An 18,215-nucleotide genomic window follows, 5' to 3' on the forward strand; every position below is an offset into this window, starting at 1 on the left:
GAATATTTCAAACAAAACATAAAAAAAATTAGAATAAAATACAGGCTTTCCACCAGTAAAACTGACGAAAAGAAATAATTTAGTATTTAGTGGAATATATTCCATCTACTTTAATCACGTAAAGGAATTATCAGTGTACAATTTGGCCTGCATAATAATGAGACTAGGTAGCTTCCTGAAGCCATCTGCCTTTTCATGGCCTTCTCAAAATTTCCTTTTCCTGGAGCTTCTATCTAGAAGAGCCAGAAGACAAAATCTGAAGATAGGGCTGATGGCTTCTAGCAGGATGCTTCAGCACTGTAGTATCTAACACTGAATGGAAATGGCATTTAGTCATGTTAAGAGTGCCCTTCATTGACGGGGAGCCGTATGTGTATAAAATAGGAATAATCGATTGAGCAGGGAGCTGCTTGAGCCAAGCTGGACAGAAATGGAGAAGCAAAATATGGGGCTTGAATGTTTTAGCAGGTGATATGGGTGGAAAATTGCATCTATTTCTTGCTGTCGTTTCTTAGAATGAATGGATTTTGTATCTGAACTGTGAATCTTCTCTGGAAGCTAGGCACCAAAATCCAGTTTAGTTTTACTCACTTGAGGAGGGTGACTTGTCAGTGGGAAGAGTAGCCATGCCTGAGTGGTTGGGGACTTAGGGAAAATTCAAAGAAAGAAGATCTGCAATGGTTCATCATTCTTTTTATTTATTTTCCAGCTACGTCAGACTGTGTGAAGTGGTAGATCACATTTTCCCCTTGCTGAAAAGAAGCCATTCTTCAGATTTCCCTTGTTCTGATACCTACAGTCAGTTCACCTACTGGAGAGAACCTCTGCCACCTTTTGAAACTCAGGATGTACATCCAGCCTCATCTTAGCTGTGTCTCCAAACTGTTGGTCTCAGCTCAAAGAATGAGTTAGCTTGTATTGAAAGGATACCACTTGGCTTCTGCTGTTGACAGTTCAGCTGGAATCTGTGATGTTGTGAGCATTGTATTCTTTTGCTGTGAGCAAATTTAAAAATGCTTTTTCATACTTAGTCACGTTTCCAGATGACAAGAAGGAGTCTTACTGGGAATAGGAGTTGTGTTTCTAGCTCTTCACCCAGCTCCTCAAATTGTGCCATAGAGTTTCATCACCTAAGGTCAAATAAAAATGAAGTGATGTTGGAGTTGCAGTTTAACGTGCCATAAGGTCATAAAGTGGTTCTGTATCTTTTCTGCCTCACTGAAGTAATTTTTCATCTCATCAGAACACCCTGCAAGTAAGGGAGCTGAAGGTGCTCACCATGCCTGACATCGTCTGGTGACACTGACAGGGATTGCAACCCATATGTCAAAATTCCTTTCTCTGAAGGAGTGAATGATTCTTCCTCTTTCCCCTTGCTTGACCAACAACTGTTTGTTTAAGAGTTAATTACTGGTCTAGATCCTCAGCTGTTGTAAATCAGTGAGGCTATCAAAGCCAATTGAGCTGTGTTGATTTATTCCAGCCTGTTGTTTTGACAAGGTAACTGCTTTTCTGAGGAAATAACCGATGTGTAATCTAAACAGAAAGCAAGTGAAATAAGGTGGCTAGATTCTGGCAGTATTTCTCAATTTGAGAAGTAGCATGCTTCGAGAATTGCTATTTGCATTAAGGTAAGTGTGCAAGCGGAAGTTACGGGCTACTGTGCGTAGTGCCCATCTTACTGAAGTCAGTGATTTTCAGTAAAGACATCTTGCCCCCAGAATCTGCTGAGTTTCAAGACCATTACTGAGCCAAGAACACTGAGGATTTTGTCAAAATGGAATCGTTTTTTTTGAAACGTTATTTTGGCTAAAATGTGAACTTTGATGCTAGTGAATGATGCATCTCAGGTGTTTTACTGTATGGGGTTTTTTTCTTTTGTTTTTGTATCATGAAGAATGGATACTTTTAGTGCAATTTACTCCCCTACAAGATAATGAGATCTCCTCTTTCATCTTTTTTTCTTCCTTATTTGTCCAGACACAAGCTGTAGATACTGGTTTTGCTACTTGCTTTTGACAGCCTTAAGACTTAACTGTGCGTGCTAAAAGCAATACTGCAGATCACTTGATAATGTTTTCCAAATGGTCTGCCTTTACACAATGTGGTACTTTACTTAAAATGTAGACATCAAGTGACTACATGCCAAATGATTCTCAAATGTGCTTGTAGCTAGGAAAGAAACTTTTTCCTTTTAAAATATATTTAAAAGTCTAATTGTTCTCTGAAATGGCATCATGGGATTCCATGTATATTGTATTTCAATATAGCTAAAACAGTGGTTCACAAGCTGTGGTCTCTGCCAGCTTGTGATCTGTAAGGCTATGGTACATGTTTTGCAGCTGCTTTGTAGTGTTTTCAGTTAAGAGTTTAATAATAGGAAGGCAGAGTGGTCCAGGAGAAATTTTAAGATGTGATTGTAGTAAGTTAGCACCCAAAGTTTGGGAACACCTGCTCTGTGTCACATTTGTTCTGTTTCACCAAATTCTGGTTTTGCATGTCGAGAGTGATAGCAATGTAGGTAGGATGGCAATTCTGTAGTAGGGTTTTTTTTTTTAACTTTTAGTGCTGCAGACTTTATCTGGGATATCAGGGGCCAATTTTTGATTTCTCTGTGCCTTCAATAGTAATGAATATAAGTGCAATCCTTGATACAGCTGCAGTGTGCAGTGGTGAGTCCTCCCTGTCTTCCTTTTCACGTGAATGTTGCTGCTTCGGGCAAGGTGCGTGCCCAGTTTGGAGCTATGAGGATTAGACAAACGCAAAGAGGAGGAAATGCGTGTTTAACAACCCAGGCTGATTATGGTCTCTTGAAAGTTTAAAGAAAATGCAAATATCTTTAAGTAAAAAGATGGAAGAAATGTGGTATAGGTTTTCTGAAAGACAATCAATGGGGATTGCAGGTTGCCAAACTGAGGTGATTGCATCTCTAAATATTGCCACGCTTTCCTTTAAGTATCTAGTAATACTTGTCATTAATGATTGAATGAATGGGTGAATATACCAACTGCATCCTATTTTAATTTAGTTTTCATAAAGGCTTATTTCGATCTATTTATTATGCAAAATAAAACCAAACCAATCCTTCAGTAAGAGGCTGTCAGTTTTGTGGTTTTTATCCTTAACAGTAAAGATCTGTTTTCCTAAGGTACCACACACAGTAGCTTCCGCCAGAAAAGACGGGCCCTGAGAGTTCTCCGCAAGTAAAGCCTGTGTTGTATTTATTTATAACTTAATAAATAGTTAATCCAGGGTTGTTTGTTGCCATTAGTATTTCAAACCAAATGATAGCGTGAATGATGGTCGTTTGACTTCTGTGAGATTTGTAGGCGTAGTGCAGCACTGGTACAGGTGACCCTGAGGCGCTGCGGAGTCTCCGTCCTGGCGTTTTTAAAGACTTGGTTAAACAGAGTTACGGCTGAATTGATCTAGTGTTGGCAATCATCTGCTCCGAGCATGAAGTTGGACTGGATGACCTCCAGGGGTCCCTTCTGACCAACATTTCTGTGATTCTGTTGAAGTTCAGTGCCTGACTTCTGACATACTGTGTATCCCTTTGTAGCTGAAAGTTGAAATATAGCTGAACGGTGAAACAAAATGTGTGTTTCTATAACTAATGTTTATCAAATTTGCTCACAAAAAAGACACAAAAATCAAAGTTTTGACCTGCTAGAAACATCGCCATACGTTTTCAGAGGCTACAAGACATTTTGATTTGGTATGTGAGCCATTTTATGCCTAATATTTAAACTGCTTTATTAATTCATGTAGAAGAAAAAGGGATGGTTTAACAAACTCCTACTCTTTCTGTGAAAGAAAAAAAATTTCCGCCTTGCTTGCAGTGTAATGCTGGTTTATGCTACAGAAAGAATATTTGGCTAACATAAATATGCAGACACATTAAATCACAGTATATTCTATTTACACGATACACATAAACTAGAATACGCAGCAGTGCGGAATGACTAACGCTTATTTTCTTGAAGCTGATGACCATAGTGCTCCGGCTGTGTCGTGTGAGGGAAAGAATACCATGCCTGTTGCGTTAGTTACCCCGAAGATAAAATGTTACTGCTGTAATTTGGGGAGGGAGGAGAAAGAGAGTATTGGATATTTTTTTATTTGTAGATATGGATTATTATTTCAAGGCCTATTTATATACAGTATTTACTCTGTATATGTATGTGCTACTGCAATGATGAAAATCATTTTAACACCTCATTTTGATCTGCTGGATGCAACAGGGGTAGAAATGTATATTGTAATAAAGGCAAATATAAGTTGCGGGTTTTTTTCTGGCTTTTCTATTTTTCTGCATACTTTGATAGTGGCAGAGTGCTTTTGCGGAACTGTTGAAACTCTGTAAAGTGTTTTGTAGCTCCAGTCTCAATTGCCGGTCTCTTATCAGGGCTATCCGGTGGAACTTCCAGCACTTGCAAAATTTTTTTGCTGTTCAGCTACAGCGTTTGACCCGGAGCCTTTTCAAATGGGAAGAGTTTACTGAGGGAGACGGGGCCAGGATCTGGGCTCTGGCTGTTTTGGGGTGTAGGAACAGCACCTTAGATCCAAGAGCAACCAGGTGGGAACTGGAGTAAATTGAACCAGTCGGAAATCTTACCCCACCCCAGAATTTTTTTGAATTTTCCTTTCCTCTAATTCCTGATGTGACCTAAGGAAAAGCCAGCCATCTGTTTTGAATGGGAGCGCTGTCATTCACAGCAATGAGACTAGATAGCCTTTTCTTTTTTTTTTCTTTTGTTTTTTTTTTAACTTTTTCCTCCTCTTTGACATTGGCCATTCTGCTTTGTGAGAAGAAAAATACCCTTTCCTCCTGTCTGTGAGAACACAGCACTGCCTTCTGCTCCCTCTGCCGCGTTTGCTGAGCAAACTGACTGCAGCCGTAGTGATACTGCCAGCCTTGTGTTAGTTGGTATGAAAGCAAAGATGTTTGGGGTTGATAAGGCTCTGCGGCAGCTCAAGTTCGGTGTTAAAAATACAAGAGCAGCCGTATTTGGGCAGCCTGCAGTCACTGCTGCTTCGGTCTTCTCTATTTTCTGTGTGTCTCTGGCTTGTATAAACATTTACACTGGAACTCTGGAGACAGGCTTTGAAATGAAGGTGCCTTTTTAATTAAAAGTCAGCAAAATAGTGCTTTTGCATCAGCAAACCAAACTTTATAAGGACATATTCATTGCTCCTGGAATATCCCATTAACACTAGAAGTAGAAAAGTCTGAGGCCACGAGCCTTCTGAGGAGCAAAGACCATGAGGTCGGGGGTTTTTTGATGCTATGGGGAAGGTAGGGAATATTCCCAGAATACTACATTATTTTTTTCCTTATAAATAAATAGTGTTAATTCAGTATGGATTGCAGATGCCATCGAGTACCTCAGTATCGCTCATGGCAAGAAGCAGAAAACCGTTTGTGCTAAGCGCTAGTACCTAAAAATATAACTAATAAAACTTTCAGCTCATCTGTGAATGCATAAAAAGGTGAAGCCTGGTGCTCGTTCTTGGTGTGGGCTTTTTTTGGGTTGGTTTTTTTTTTTTTTTTTCCCTTTTCATAAAAGTTTAGCAAAGTTAGGTGGTGAAGGGAGATGGTCACAGTGCCGCAACCTCAGGTAGTCCGAGCTCTTCTGCTTGCAGTAAAATCCAGCCCCTGCTTTTATTCTGTAGCACGTTGGAGATAGGCAGGGAAAGGGCTGGTTGTAACTGAGAGACGAGAGACTGGCACTAAAGAAAAGCCAGCAGTGGTGCAGAGGAACTCCAGCTGCTGGATGCTTTGGGGAAGGAAACCTCATCAAGAGCTTTCCAGCCGTTGGGATGGGAGGGACAATAATAAAGGCGAAATGAGTTTTCTTCTAGGAGGAACTAGAGAAAGGGAACAAAAAAAGAGTGAGTGGTCAAAAGGCAGCTTCTTGTTTCCATCCCTGCGCTGACCTGGGTGGCAGCAGGTCAGGTGCTGAGCTCTGCCTTTTGCCTCCCAGGCAGCCTTGCCTGAAATCCCGTGTGGCTGCGCTGCACGGGGGGGGTGAGAAGGCCGTTTTGGCTTCATTTGCCAAACAGGAGAGGAAAACATTGACCAAAAGGAGATCTATGCTTAAGGGTCCAAGGGGTGCTGCTAACAGCAAAACAAAGTTGCAATTCCAGCTAAATTTTAAGCTTAGGTAAGGGCTAGGGCTTCTTTATTTTTTCATGAACTTGGGAAACAAAGCTCTCGCCTCCAGTGTGTACACCTCTCCGGTACCACGCGTCCACCCTTTTAATAAGGCTTGCGTAAGAAAACAGATACAGACGTAACTTATGAACCTATTTAAGCATGTGCTTAAGTCAGCTCCCCCTGCACTGAAATTTAGGCATATTCTTAAGCACTTTGCTGGATTAAGCCAACGAATGCCAAGAAAACCGTGTACTGGGGAGATACGGTTTCCAAGCTGAAGAATTGATCTGGCTTTTCTAATGGCTACCCTTGGACGGGTTTTTAGCCTCCAGCACTTTCAGGTGTTCAGCCTGCTGCCAGCAATCTATTTATTGATACAGGAAATCCATTTTGCCTTGCCTTGCTTTTAATGAGTTTTGCAAGCAAGTGGCCCCTTCCTGTGACTCATTCTGTGTTTTCTGAGCGGGAGATTGTGGTTTTAAGTTTCACGTTGGAAAGTAACCGCTGTGTCTGCTTTCCTTGTCTGCTGGAATCTCAACAAGAGGAATACATTTTGGAACAAAGAAATGGAAATGGAGTAGCACGGTTCACGTTTCTTTGCAAAATTGTATAAACATCCTCCTTTTTCAGGACAGTTAAGAGGACTAGTGCAAAGTGAAAATAGGTCGTGTTTTAAAATAACAGCTTTATCTTAGAACATTGCTGTTAACACGGGCAAAAAAAGACCTTTTCCCTGATGTCTCAATATGCGTTGGCCCTTTGATTCATAGCCAATAAAGATCCAAAAATTAAACAGCGGAGGCCTTTCTCTGATCTTACTGACACAGGAGTAGCTCCAGTAACATCTGGATGGCTGCTCAGATACCCACAAGCGACGATTGCAATCTGAAGTGGGAAGGGCAAGTGCTACAGATTTTCATCCAATTCCCGACCCCTCTCATCCTTTTAGGATACTGAAGGCAAAGAGGTAGGAGATGTGGATCTACTTGTTTCTGACTTTTGCCAAAAATACTGTGGCGGAAGGAGAGAATCCTCTGCAAGCTTGGTCCGTTAGCACTGAAAACTCAGATTTACGTTAAAAGCGGCCATAAATATATCAAACCCAATGACCGGGACAGTTTCCATTCCCCATTGCTAGATACAGCTATTTATATTTCAGGCTCGGTGGCTATGTCTGTGCAGATAAATTGCTGCCCAGTAAAGGGCAGGGCCCGTTCTTTGGCCCCCTCCCCAACTGGCACTCTTTGGCCAGTGTCCGGCTGCTTGCCTGCCCAGTCAGGGCAGTCCCTGTCCTCTGCTGTCCCTCAGACCGTGCCCGGGCATTGCTTGGAGGAGCATTGGCTGGCCAAAATCACGCTGGGGACCATACCAGCAGCATGCAGGATGGGCGGTTGTGTGCCAGAGACCGGGTTTGCATCCCACCGGTTTGCTGACGTGTCCGTGCTGTACCTGGGAAGAGCTGGGTCTGCGTCCCAGGTCCAGGCTGTAGCTCCTTTCCCCACCTGTGTCCCATCTGGCTGGATAGTGAGATATTTGGACCTCCCCTTCCAGAGGCTTTGGGATGAGCTGGGCTCTTCCTATGGGCTTGAGGAGGTGCTTCAGTTCCTCTGTAGTTCAGTCCAATGTCAAGAGGAGGCACCATCTGGTCCTGAACTGCTTCCACCTCTGTCTAGTGCAAGCCTGTGCAATATTAAGGCTGAGATCAACCCTGCAGTTCTCCAAAAAGACCAGAAAAATCTAAAAGCTCTGCTAGCACAGGCTTCTTAGAGAAAAAGTGTGGATGGGGATGTACAGAAAATCATACCTGAAAGCAAATATGGGAGCAACCTGGGAGCCCCAATATTACCATGCTCACTTTCCTGTAGGGATCCAGATGTCATGTAAAAATGCAGTGCCCTGTATTGTGGACTTCATTTCTAATCCGTGCGCTGTGTGAATGGAAATAACAGGAGAAGTGTCGTTGTTTCTCAAAGTATGATGGAGTTCGGTGGTTTTTTGGGGTGGGTGGTTGGTTGTTTTGTGTCAGTAACAGACTGTATTGAGATGCGGTGACTTAGGGAGCAGTTCAGCCTTTCACACCACATTGCTTTCTAATGCGGTCTCTGCACAGCCTGAGAGCCCGCACGAGTATTGCACCTCCCTGCAAGGCCCGTTTCTGCTCTCGCTCTTGACTGCTCCTCTGCACCTATCATTGCCATGGAATCACTTCCATTTTCTTTTGACCCAGTAAATTCTGGTAAATCAAGGCTGTGGTTTCACGGGCGGCTGATCTGATCTACCAGTTTGTTACTGCCTGAAGGAAAAAGTCGGTCTCCATGTCTCCTCCTTTGCTCCTCACGATTCTCCACCCCTTGCCGTACTCCCAGGATAGTTTTGTGCCGTGTTACCGCGTTAAATGGGCTCAGAGGGAAGCAGGACCTTATGCTTTTGTCTATGTCCCATGAAACTGCAACCTAAATTTTACCATGTCCATCTCCATTCTACACATGACCTCTTTATTCTTATAGTAATCATCATATAATTGCGAGCACACCTTATAAAGTGACATGCCTGGTATCTATCAGTGAACTTGAGAGCATGGACATAACCACAGCCAGATGAGACTACGAGCAGTGACATACCACAAGTAAAGAAATTGCAGGATCAAAACCATCTGCCCAAGATGGAAGGACTGACTGGGGAGCAAAAACCTGGTCCCAAGTTGGGAACAGGAGACAGCCTGTGCCCTGACACAGACATCTTGGGTTGGCCGAGGTGAATCTTTCAATGTGCTTTGTGCCTCAGTTCTCCATGCACAAGATGGTGATGATGGGAGTTCCTCTGTCCCAGGCATGCTCTCAGGACAAGGCATTAATACTTTTGAGAAATGAATATGAAACTGAGGGGTTGTGCAAGAAAGATATTTGAAGCACCACCAGTGACTCAGCTTCTGAACACCTGACAGTGAAGCTTTGTCCTTGCTGTCCCATGAGAAAAGGAAGAATATGGTCTCCATTTAACATCAGGAAACAAAAAGTCTTGGTAGCCTTAGTAACTTCAGCTTCAATTTTCTAGGTCCATTGCCAGGGTCCCAGGTACTGTGTCAGCCTTCAGTCTGTTCAGAACAAGGATTGAGAGGAAGCGGGGAGTGCAGGGCAGACCCCAATTTGTCAAGTAAAAAGCTTCTGGCCTTCAAACTCACAAAGTGTCCCTGCTTTGCTAATGGCTTCTGGTACTGTGGTGGCCTCTAGGATGTCTCATCATGACCCCTGCAGTAAGAGACCCAGGGAGAACCACCTACCAGAAGAACACAGAAAAATGATATTGCAAGTATAAGGCGATTTGGATTTGCCAGAAATGGGCAGAGAGTTAGGGTGGTGTGTAGAAACACCAAATTGGCGTTAGTCACCATAAGAGAGAGTAGTCTATACCAGGGCATCCTGGCTTTCGTGAGCTAAGTCCAAACAGCTAGGAGATCTGCTCCTGGGGTTACCGCATAATGTCTGTTTACTTGCTGGTTATGCCCCAGCTAATTTTGCTAAGTGAGTCTAAATCCTTCAACCGCACATCCAATTTGTAATTTAAGCCTGCAAAATTTTATCTCTGCTTGCTTACACCCACTGTCTCCTGGTTTACACAGACCATTGCTGGTTTCTGTAAGAATTGCCGCATTGATTGATATGTGAAACAGGAAGGTAGGATGTTTTAATGTGGAACGGTATTTAGAGAGATGCAGCATCTGTGTCTAAAGCGAGAGATAGTTACAGGGTTAGACAAGTAGGCCATCAATTACAGGAGACTGAGGTTAGGACCATCTGGCTGTTTGAAACAACACCAGGTGTTAGCAGAAGCAAATTTCCTGTGTTGCAACATAGGAGGAGAGCGGCAGGCAAGAAACAGCCCTCCGGAGTGAATATCAGCCATGGAGGAGGCCGCTTCTCATTTCCTTTTTTAGTGCTGTCTTCTAGGGGAAAAATAAAAAAAATCACTTGGAGAGCCTGGCACACCTGTGTCTCCTGCTCGCTGCCTCCCGGCACTGCTCGGGGGGGAGATCCCAGCTGGGGATGGGGACCCCCTCCTGTGAGGAGGGCTGAGCAGGACTGGCAGCATGCAGCCAGCTCAGCCAGCTCTTGGGTTTCGGTCCCACCAACAGCCTGACCCTTGCTGATGGACCTGAGCACCAGCACCAGCTCAGGTTCATATACCAGCATCCACAGTCCTCTCGAGGCCCTCCTGGCTGCCCGACCCGTGGTACAAGGTGTCTCCAGCCACATGCATCCCTGCCTCAGTTTCCCTCCCCACCAGCCAAAGGAGAAGCAGCCAAGGGTGGGCTGGCTGCTGGTGGAGAGGGTCAAGAGATGCAGAGAGATGTCCATCACCCACAATCCTCTCAGCAGAGGAGCCCGCACTTACAGCCATTTTCAACCACTCAGGGCTACTGGGCCATATTTTTTAACAGTCACTGGCTCAGTCTGTGCAAAAAATATTGCTGCGTTACCCATACGTGTATTGTTAAATCTGAACAAGCCTCTCACGCAGTTATGCTGCTTCAAATTTCCTCATGTATGCTTGACAATACTTTATTATTATCATTTACATTAAGAAGGGGAATAAACCATAATGCTGAAATCCACCCAACCTAAAAGCTCCACTGATATAAATGAGTCAGGAAACAATCAGATCTCCCACTAACGTTGTTCTTACTGTACTAAACTATAAGCGTAGCTAAGGCTTGACAGGGGCTCCTGCAAGAGGCGATCTCCAAGGCGGTTGTTCCCAGCAAACACCCCAGCTCCGCAGTGTCCTTCCGCAACAAGCAACAAGAGGTTAAAAATTAGGTAAATGCAATCCCAGTAACTGACAGCGGGACCTTAGATCAGTTTTTCCTCGTTTCTATTTCTATCAGTGAGAAACAGCCCTCACGGGGTTATTTTAAACTTTAATTATTATGCTTTAATTATCTGGTGACAGAGGGGGAAAAAGCCTTTGATTTGGTTATAAATGCCGAACTTACATGAATTCCTCTATAAAACACTTCATTCAGGGAACACAGCAAAGGTTGCTAAGTGACAGCGATGCAGTTGTGTATCACGGCACTTCCAAAGCCCCACCGCCAAGAAGAAAATGAAATAGCTGGGGGCACCGGTGTACAGGCAGGGCGGGGAGGCCGAAGGGCTCCGGCTCGTAAGCAAGCCTGTGCCTATGTATTTTTAGCTACCTATTAAAAGCAGGCGGATTTTCAGAAGCTCTGAGCACTTATGACACCCACTGAATAATGGCGGCGGTGAGGTGTCCAGGTCACTGCTATCCAGGTGCTCCTGTGACAGGGGATAATATGGTGTTAGCTTCTGCTGGATTTTAAAACATCGGCTATTATGCAAATCGGAAGGGCTCCCACCGTTCATTAAAATGCAGCAAGATGAGCCTTGACCCAGGGATAACATTCCCAAAACGTGCCGGTGACAAACACGGAGGTAGAGTTTTGGCTCATCTGAATTTCTAAACATTGCCTTCGAAGAGAGAGCGTCCCGTGGGGAATACTGCAGCTAATGGCAAAAAACTTTCCCGAAAAGAACGCTGTGATTGCAATTCTTAATGACGAAAATGGGAAATTCCAGATACGTGGTCAAAGTAGGTACCCACCAATTTACCTGTGAAACTGATTGATATGTGTCAGTTATGACCACACGCATGGCCTTCCATAGCCGTAGGCAAACGCTTATTAAATTCAAGAGGTGTAAGCATAAGTCAAATAAAATCATTGCCTATTTTCTGGAGCAGGATAATAATTTTTATGTTCCTTTTTTTTTGCAAAATATTTTGTCCTAGGTGAATATTTCATATTTTGTGCTTAGGATGAAAAAGTAGTATTTATTTTAATGATGGGCTGGCTATACAAGTGCATCATAGTCCTTAGCTCTTTAAAATGCTTTTTAAATTTTTATGTGACAATTTGTCAGCTGTGGGCTCATTTTGTTTTTTTTTTTTTTTTAATCTGGAATCATTTTACGTTAAAAGAAAGCCTTATTTGCAAAGCAAATGAAGCTCCAGCTTCTAAAACTGGCTAAACATAAGACAGAGGGTTGGTTTGACTGTTAAATTAATATATAAAACTAATACAAAAGGGCCAAATTCTAAGATTGGTCTAGAAAGAAAATAGCCAGAAAATTGTACTGACTGTGTCTATCCAGGACATTTGCTTGGTGCTTTGGATGGATTATTTCCTATTATGTATTTCTTTCTTCTTTTGCATCCACCTCTCCCTCCTTCTTTCCTGGAGACTTGTGGTTCCATTTCAGGTTGTGCTCTCTTCCTAGGTGTTCTATTCTTACCGTCCTTAAGAGGGGTCAGTTTTGCATTTCCGTCTTTTTGCATTTCTGTGTCAGACGGACTGTGAGATGGGGGTGCCTTGGGCCTGATCCTGCCCATACGCTCATCTGCTTCTCTGTTGTCAGGAGGCTCGGCTGAGGAGCTGTTGCAGGAACAGCCGAGCAGGAACAAAATGATAGCTGCTGTGGCACCAAGGCTGTCTGCAAAGTCTCTATTTATTATCCTCTTGAAAACTGCTGGAGTCTCCCCACCTAAATCAACCTTCAGCCTGCCCGGCCCAGCAACCAGTTCTAGCTATGAGTAACGATGCAATGGGTTTGTGCAGAAAAGCTGTATAGCATCACTTACAAAAATGCTGGAAATGACCTTTATAGGGCCCTCACACAGGAGCCAGATGACGGGCTCCATTGATGGGGCCAGGCTCCTTTCAGTGGTGCCCAGGGACAGGACAAGAGGTAACGGGCACAGACTTGAGCATAGGAAGTTCCATCTCAAAGTGAGAAGGAACTTCTTTCCTTTGAGGGTGGCAGAGCACTGGCACAGGCTGCCCAGAGAGGTGGTGGAGTCTCCGTCTCTGGAGACATTCAAAACCCGCCTGGACGCGTTCCTGTGCAACTTGCTCTGGGTGACCCTGCTCTGGCAGGGGGGGTTGCACTAGATGATCTCCAGAGGTTCCTTCCAACCCCTGCCATTCTGTGATTCTGTGTGATTCTGTGATTTGCAGCTCTCGCCTGGCTTTGCACGTGCTTGCAACCCTGTGTAAGAACATTCAGGAGCTTGGTCCCAGCCAGCAAGAATGTTGTGGTGAGAGAAGTAGAGCTCAGCACAGCTTAGGCTCAGATTGGGGCTTATCTAAGCCACAGGGTGGTGGGTCTGGATGAGATGTGGCCCTGCTCGGGCAACCACCACCACCGCTTTGGCTTCCCTGTGTCACAGCCCAGCGCTGGTGCTTGCTGGCCATGCCAGGTTGGAACTTTTCGATTGGAACAAGCCGGACCCATCTGCCAAAAGGCTCCTCTGCTTGATCAGGTCCATGCAGGCGTGCGGTAGCTGGACTGGCAGCGGGTTCCTCCATGGTGAAACAAGCCTGGCCAGCAGGAACACGATGCTGGCACAGCCTGAATGAATCTGATCCTGCAGCCAAACTACTGGTACCTCAATAAGTACCCCAGGGTACTCAAATACCCCAGGCCGAGAGTGGTGCTGAGGATGACTTTGGCCCCTTGACTGTTGAGTCAATTCCTGTGGCTTATGGGCTAGGGGATAGTTTCAGGTACCGCCTTGGGTAAATGCCGAAACAGCCGCTCTGGGAGACACTGAGCAACGACAGCGCAACCTCCCGCCTTTTTGCTCTGGAGGACGGGATGGAAACCCTGCTGTTGGGATCTGTGACACAACCTCCTTCCCTTTGGCTTGGTAGGAGGAACCAACAGAAAGCAGAGAAAGAAATAATGACACAACTGTCTTCAATCTGACCGAGAAATGCATTCTTAAGAATAATATGTGAGAAAGACACCAGAATTTTTGCCTGCTTAAAATTTCCCATTGTCTTCTAAGGAGCAAATACTTCGGTGTATATTTTGTTTAGCTGGATTCTTTTGCCATGATGGTCTGTCTACACTGACTAAATTCTTGTGCTAATGGCTCCACGATGCTGCATTTAAAGATTATAATACATTTATAGCCCACTGATAATGAAAAAAAAAATGCTGTATAAAAGCCAGGTATTAGCTATTATTAAATAAAAATAATTTACGGCTTACCACAGTCACAATGAATGAGACTGACTCACTCATGGGCTTTTGGACATTTTTTTCTAGTTTTTTGTTTTACGAGACTGTACAAGAAGGATGTTAGCTCAGTTGGAGATTTTCTCTTTTACTCTATGCCAAGGTTTTCAGAAGTGACTAACGACTTTGGGTGCCTAACTGGAAACATTGTAATAACGCCTGAATTTCAGAATGGCTGAGCACCCATCATCTGAAATTTAAGTCCTTTTATGGTCGTTTAAATTCAGCTCTCAGGACTGAGATCCTCTAATTCATCAGGAACTCTTGAAAAGCTTGGAAGTTGTGGAAATATATTAAAAAATTTAAGATGCAATTTCCTCCTTAAAAGCCTCCCCGTACCCAATTTTCCATGTCCCAACATATGTGGAGTTAGAAAAAAGAAACTGGCAGTTATTGAATGCAATATGCTTTGATTTTATGATAAAGAAAACATTGTGTTCATTTTCTTGCTACAGTGCGGTAGCGCTGCTTTTCTGATGAATTGTAATACCCATAACCTTGTTTTTAAAGAGCGTCGTGTCAGTTTTCTAGATCTTCAGCAAAAATCAATGAAGCGGTTGTGGGAATTCAGCATTTGTTGTGCAAAGGTGGACGCAGCTCTGTTGTCTTTACATAGGGAGGAGTGATTCACGGGATGTAGCAAGCCCAAAAGGCTTGAGATAGGTGGGGATGAAAGTCCCCGCACAGGCTGAAAACGCTCTTTATTTCATAGACTTTCTGGTGCCATGCTGCCACAACCCACAGTCACGTAGTGAACAGATATTACCTTTCACTAACATTGCCTTTGCAGATACCGAGTCAGATCTTTCTTTGATATCCACTGGTGCAAACCACCAGTTAAATTATGCCATTTGACACCAGGTGGGCTTAGTATTTCATTGCTCTCTGGGAGATGAAGCCTTTCCTTAGATAACTGGAGTGCTCTGGCTGATTATCTCATAAAAATCAGCTGTTGCATCAGGCGCGGAATAGGAGGAAGTTAGTCTCTTAAATGAATTGTAACTGGAAGCTTTTACTCTGTCTAGCCAGGCTGTTACCCACCGCTTAGATTAGATCTGATCTTTTTATGCTTCCCTACAGGTTTGCTTTGATTGTCTCCCCATTTTCCAATAAACACAGTAAGAGACCACTGGGCAGTTACTGAGGAAGTCCCTGGGAACTGTTCCCAGCAAGTCTGATTTGCGGCACGCAGGGTATAAGGCACTTGCCCAGGATCACATGCTCCCAGATACATGGGGCACATGGATGGCCGTTCCCAGAAGTGGATGCCAAGAAGGAAGCTAGGACGGGGCATGGGAACAGCCTTGTGACTGCAGCCAACGGCAGTGGTGGGAGACCGAGGGCTGCAGCTGGGCTGTGAGAAAAGAAGCAGAGTGTTTGGTTTTGAAGTGGGAAACCCAGATGCTTGTCTAAAGCACACCGGACACCACTCAGCACCCGGTTTTCTAGCCACAATGCTACACAGAGGTGCTGTGAATCCTTTATCTCTGCCTGATTCATCGTTTCATCACCTGGATGGCCCTGAAAATTTAGCTCCAGGCAAGGACAGAAGAGCAAGTTTATCTTGGCATCTTCTACTCTCTTTTTATTAAAGGGTTGTAGCATCTATTACTTCCTCCAACTGTTTCCCCACGTCCTGCTTCTCTGAGCCTGGACCGTAATCCTACAGTCACTCCTGTACTGGCTCCTTACCTTCCCAGTCTCTGTCTTCATATCACCCGACCGTGTCCTCTCCCTGGCTTTGGCCAGGTGACCCACTGCCTCTGTGGAGGACACAGGGGAACCAGCAGCCCCTTGCACCTTTTATTGGAACTGTTTATTTCACTTCTTCTTCAGATGAGCCTATTCCAGTCTGCAGTGTTGAAATCCAGAAAGACACATGGGAACCCCTCAGTGTGCAACCCCAGCCATGGCCAGGACCTCCAGGACCTTGCTACCCACATCTGTCCATCCTGTTGGACAGGCTCCACTTCTCTCCTGCTGGCTGTGAGGCTGCTGAGCCCCAGCTCTACTCAGGCACAAAGCCTGGCCAAGTCTGGCTGCCCCATCCATACCTGCATCACGACAGCCTCTTTTCTGCTGTCTTGCATCCTCTGAATTGCCAGCCTGACAGCCAAAGTCCTCAGCAAGACAGGCGCCATGGTGCCGAGGGCAGCCTAATGCCACATGTCCCCACGTTACTCCTCCTTCTCCTTTCTCGTGATGTGATGGGCTGGATGGGTTTCAGGAAAGGCAATAGAAGAGGAGCGTGGGGAAGCCTTCTCGCTGCCTGGCCACCTTTCAGCTGATGGTCAGCAGCTTGCGCTCCTAGATGTACCCAGCTGTCTAGACACTTCTGCTCCTGGCATTGTCCTGCAGCTAAAATATGTGACTTCTGTTTTAATAAGAGCAGAGTAGCAAGACATGTATGTCAGACATCAAAGGGCTTAGGACTTAAGAGTTTTGCAGGTATAAAATGGAGCAGATAATTTTTTAAATTTTTTTTTTTAATGAGTCTAAGAATTTGGACAAGAGCCATTGGACAGGGAAGAATAAAATCCACTCTACTCGTACGCAGGCAAATGCACATTATACTGAGTTAGTGTCCAGAATGGGTAGAAAAGGGGCTTTACAAAGGGGGTCTGAGAGATGGCGTTGGAGCGGTAACCAAACCAGCAGTCTGCTGCCTGGCTGTCACCAGGGAATAAAGTTTATTCCACTGACAAGGAAATGAGCAGGGCCCTGGAGGTGTTTCTGAAGAATGAGACGCTGTCATCTGCACTAAGCATGGCTCAATACGATCTCTGAACCTCCAAGGCCACATCTTCTGCTAGTAAGGAAGCAGAGCCTGCCCTGGCAGCGCGGTGTCTGTAAACACCATGCTGCGACAGCCCCACTGCCAGCCCCCAGGGCAGCAAAGTCCCCAGCAGAGGCGCGGCGGAAGGGAAAATGCCTGCCACCCCAACCGTGTCCCCTCCTGTACCGCTTTTGCTGGCAGAGTGATTTTGATAACACATCTGAATTTTCCTGTTTCCAGCAGACACGGCTCTGGGAGATGAACTTCCTGGTGTAGGTTGAGATTCACAGAAGACGTTTTCATATTTACTTGACTACTGATTTTACACAAATGTCTGTATCTCTCAATGCTGCATACAGCGCTGCTTGTGTCTTTATGGCGCAGGGCCATGTTGGGACCACCCTAAGGGGTTTTTTTCAATAATATTCACGGAAACTTCAGTCTCCCTACCTGTCCTTTCCCTGTGCCTTCAGCAGCCTCATCCATCCACAAGAAAAGCTGGTGAAGTGGCTGCTTGCCAAGCTGGTGACTCGGCTGGGTCCTCCTCCTCCTCCTCTCGCTGCCTTCGCCCCACCGCCCTGCGGGATGTCGCAGCTCTGGGTTTCCCCCTTTCCCAACAGGGGACCATGAGCAGGGAGCGGGATGTGTCCGTGGGCTCGCGGGGACTGGGGTTTTTCTCAGGTGATGGTGCAGCGGCGGGGACGCGGCACTGCACAGCTCTGGAGGCAGAAATAAAGCATGGCGTAGCCAAAACAGCCTAAAGGACACATCAATGGGAAATGCCGTCCTAATGACTCTCATTTCTCCTATAATTTTCAGTGTAAATCTCCAGATATGCCTGTATCCAGTATATAACCTCATTTTTTTTTTCCCTTCATAAAATGCACCTACAATTACAGTGTATTTTACTCTGAAATTTTCTAGGAAGAAGCAATTGATATCAGATCCAGGTGGCTTAAGGAGATACGGCTTCACTGGTGCCAGCACTACAAGTACCATAGCAGCAGCAAAGGCAGCAAACCCGGAGATGGTGGATCAAATCAACCCTCCTTTGGGACAACAAATGCTCAGACGCATCTTTGTCCTTGGAAAACAGGGGAAAGCGTGGTGAAGGTAAGAAACGTACTTTGTTCTCTTTGTAATATACTCTTTTTTTCCTTCTCTGGCTGTCCAGCGGTGG

The 18,215-nt window shown here is 44.9% G+C and overlaps 1 protein-coding gene across 2 annotated transcripts in view; it reads left to right on the forward strand.

Moving 5' to 3' along the window:
• LPIN1 (lipin 1) overlaps positions 1 to 4,284 on the forward strand; it is a 50,802-nt gene extending 46,518 nt beyond the window's left edge. For both annotated transcript variants that reach the window (XM_063330487.1, XM_063330488.1), the window contains one exon: positions 710 to 4,284. In XM_063330487.1, coding sequence (XP_063186557.1) covers positions 710 to 869 — 160 coding nt within the window. In that variant the 3' untranslated portion in view covers positions 870 to 4,284. The remainder of the gene's footprint in view (positions 1 to 709) is intronic.
• The last annotated feature ends 13,931 nt before the right edge of the window (positions 4,285 to 18,215 follow it).

This window comes from Chroicocephalus ridibundus, chromosome 3 (genome assembly GCF_963924245.1).
Source record: "Chroicocephalus ridibundus chromosome 3, bChrRid1.1, whole genome shotgun sequence".
Lineage (NCBI taxonomy): Eukaryota > Metazoa > Chordata > Aves > Charadriiformes > Laridae > Chroicocephalus > Chroicocephalus ridibundus.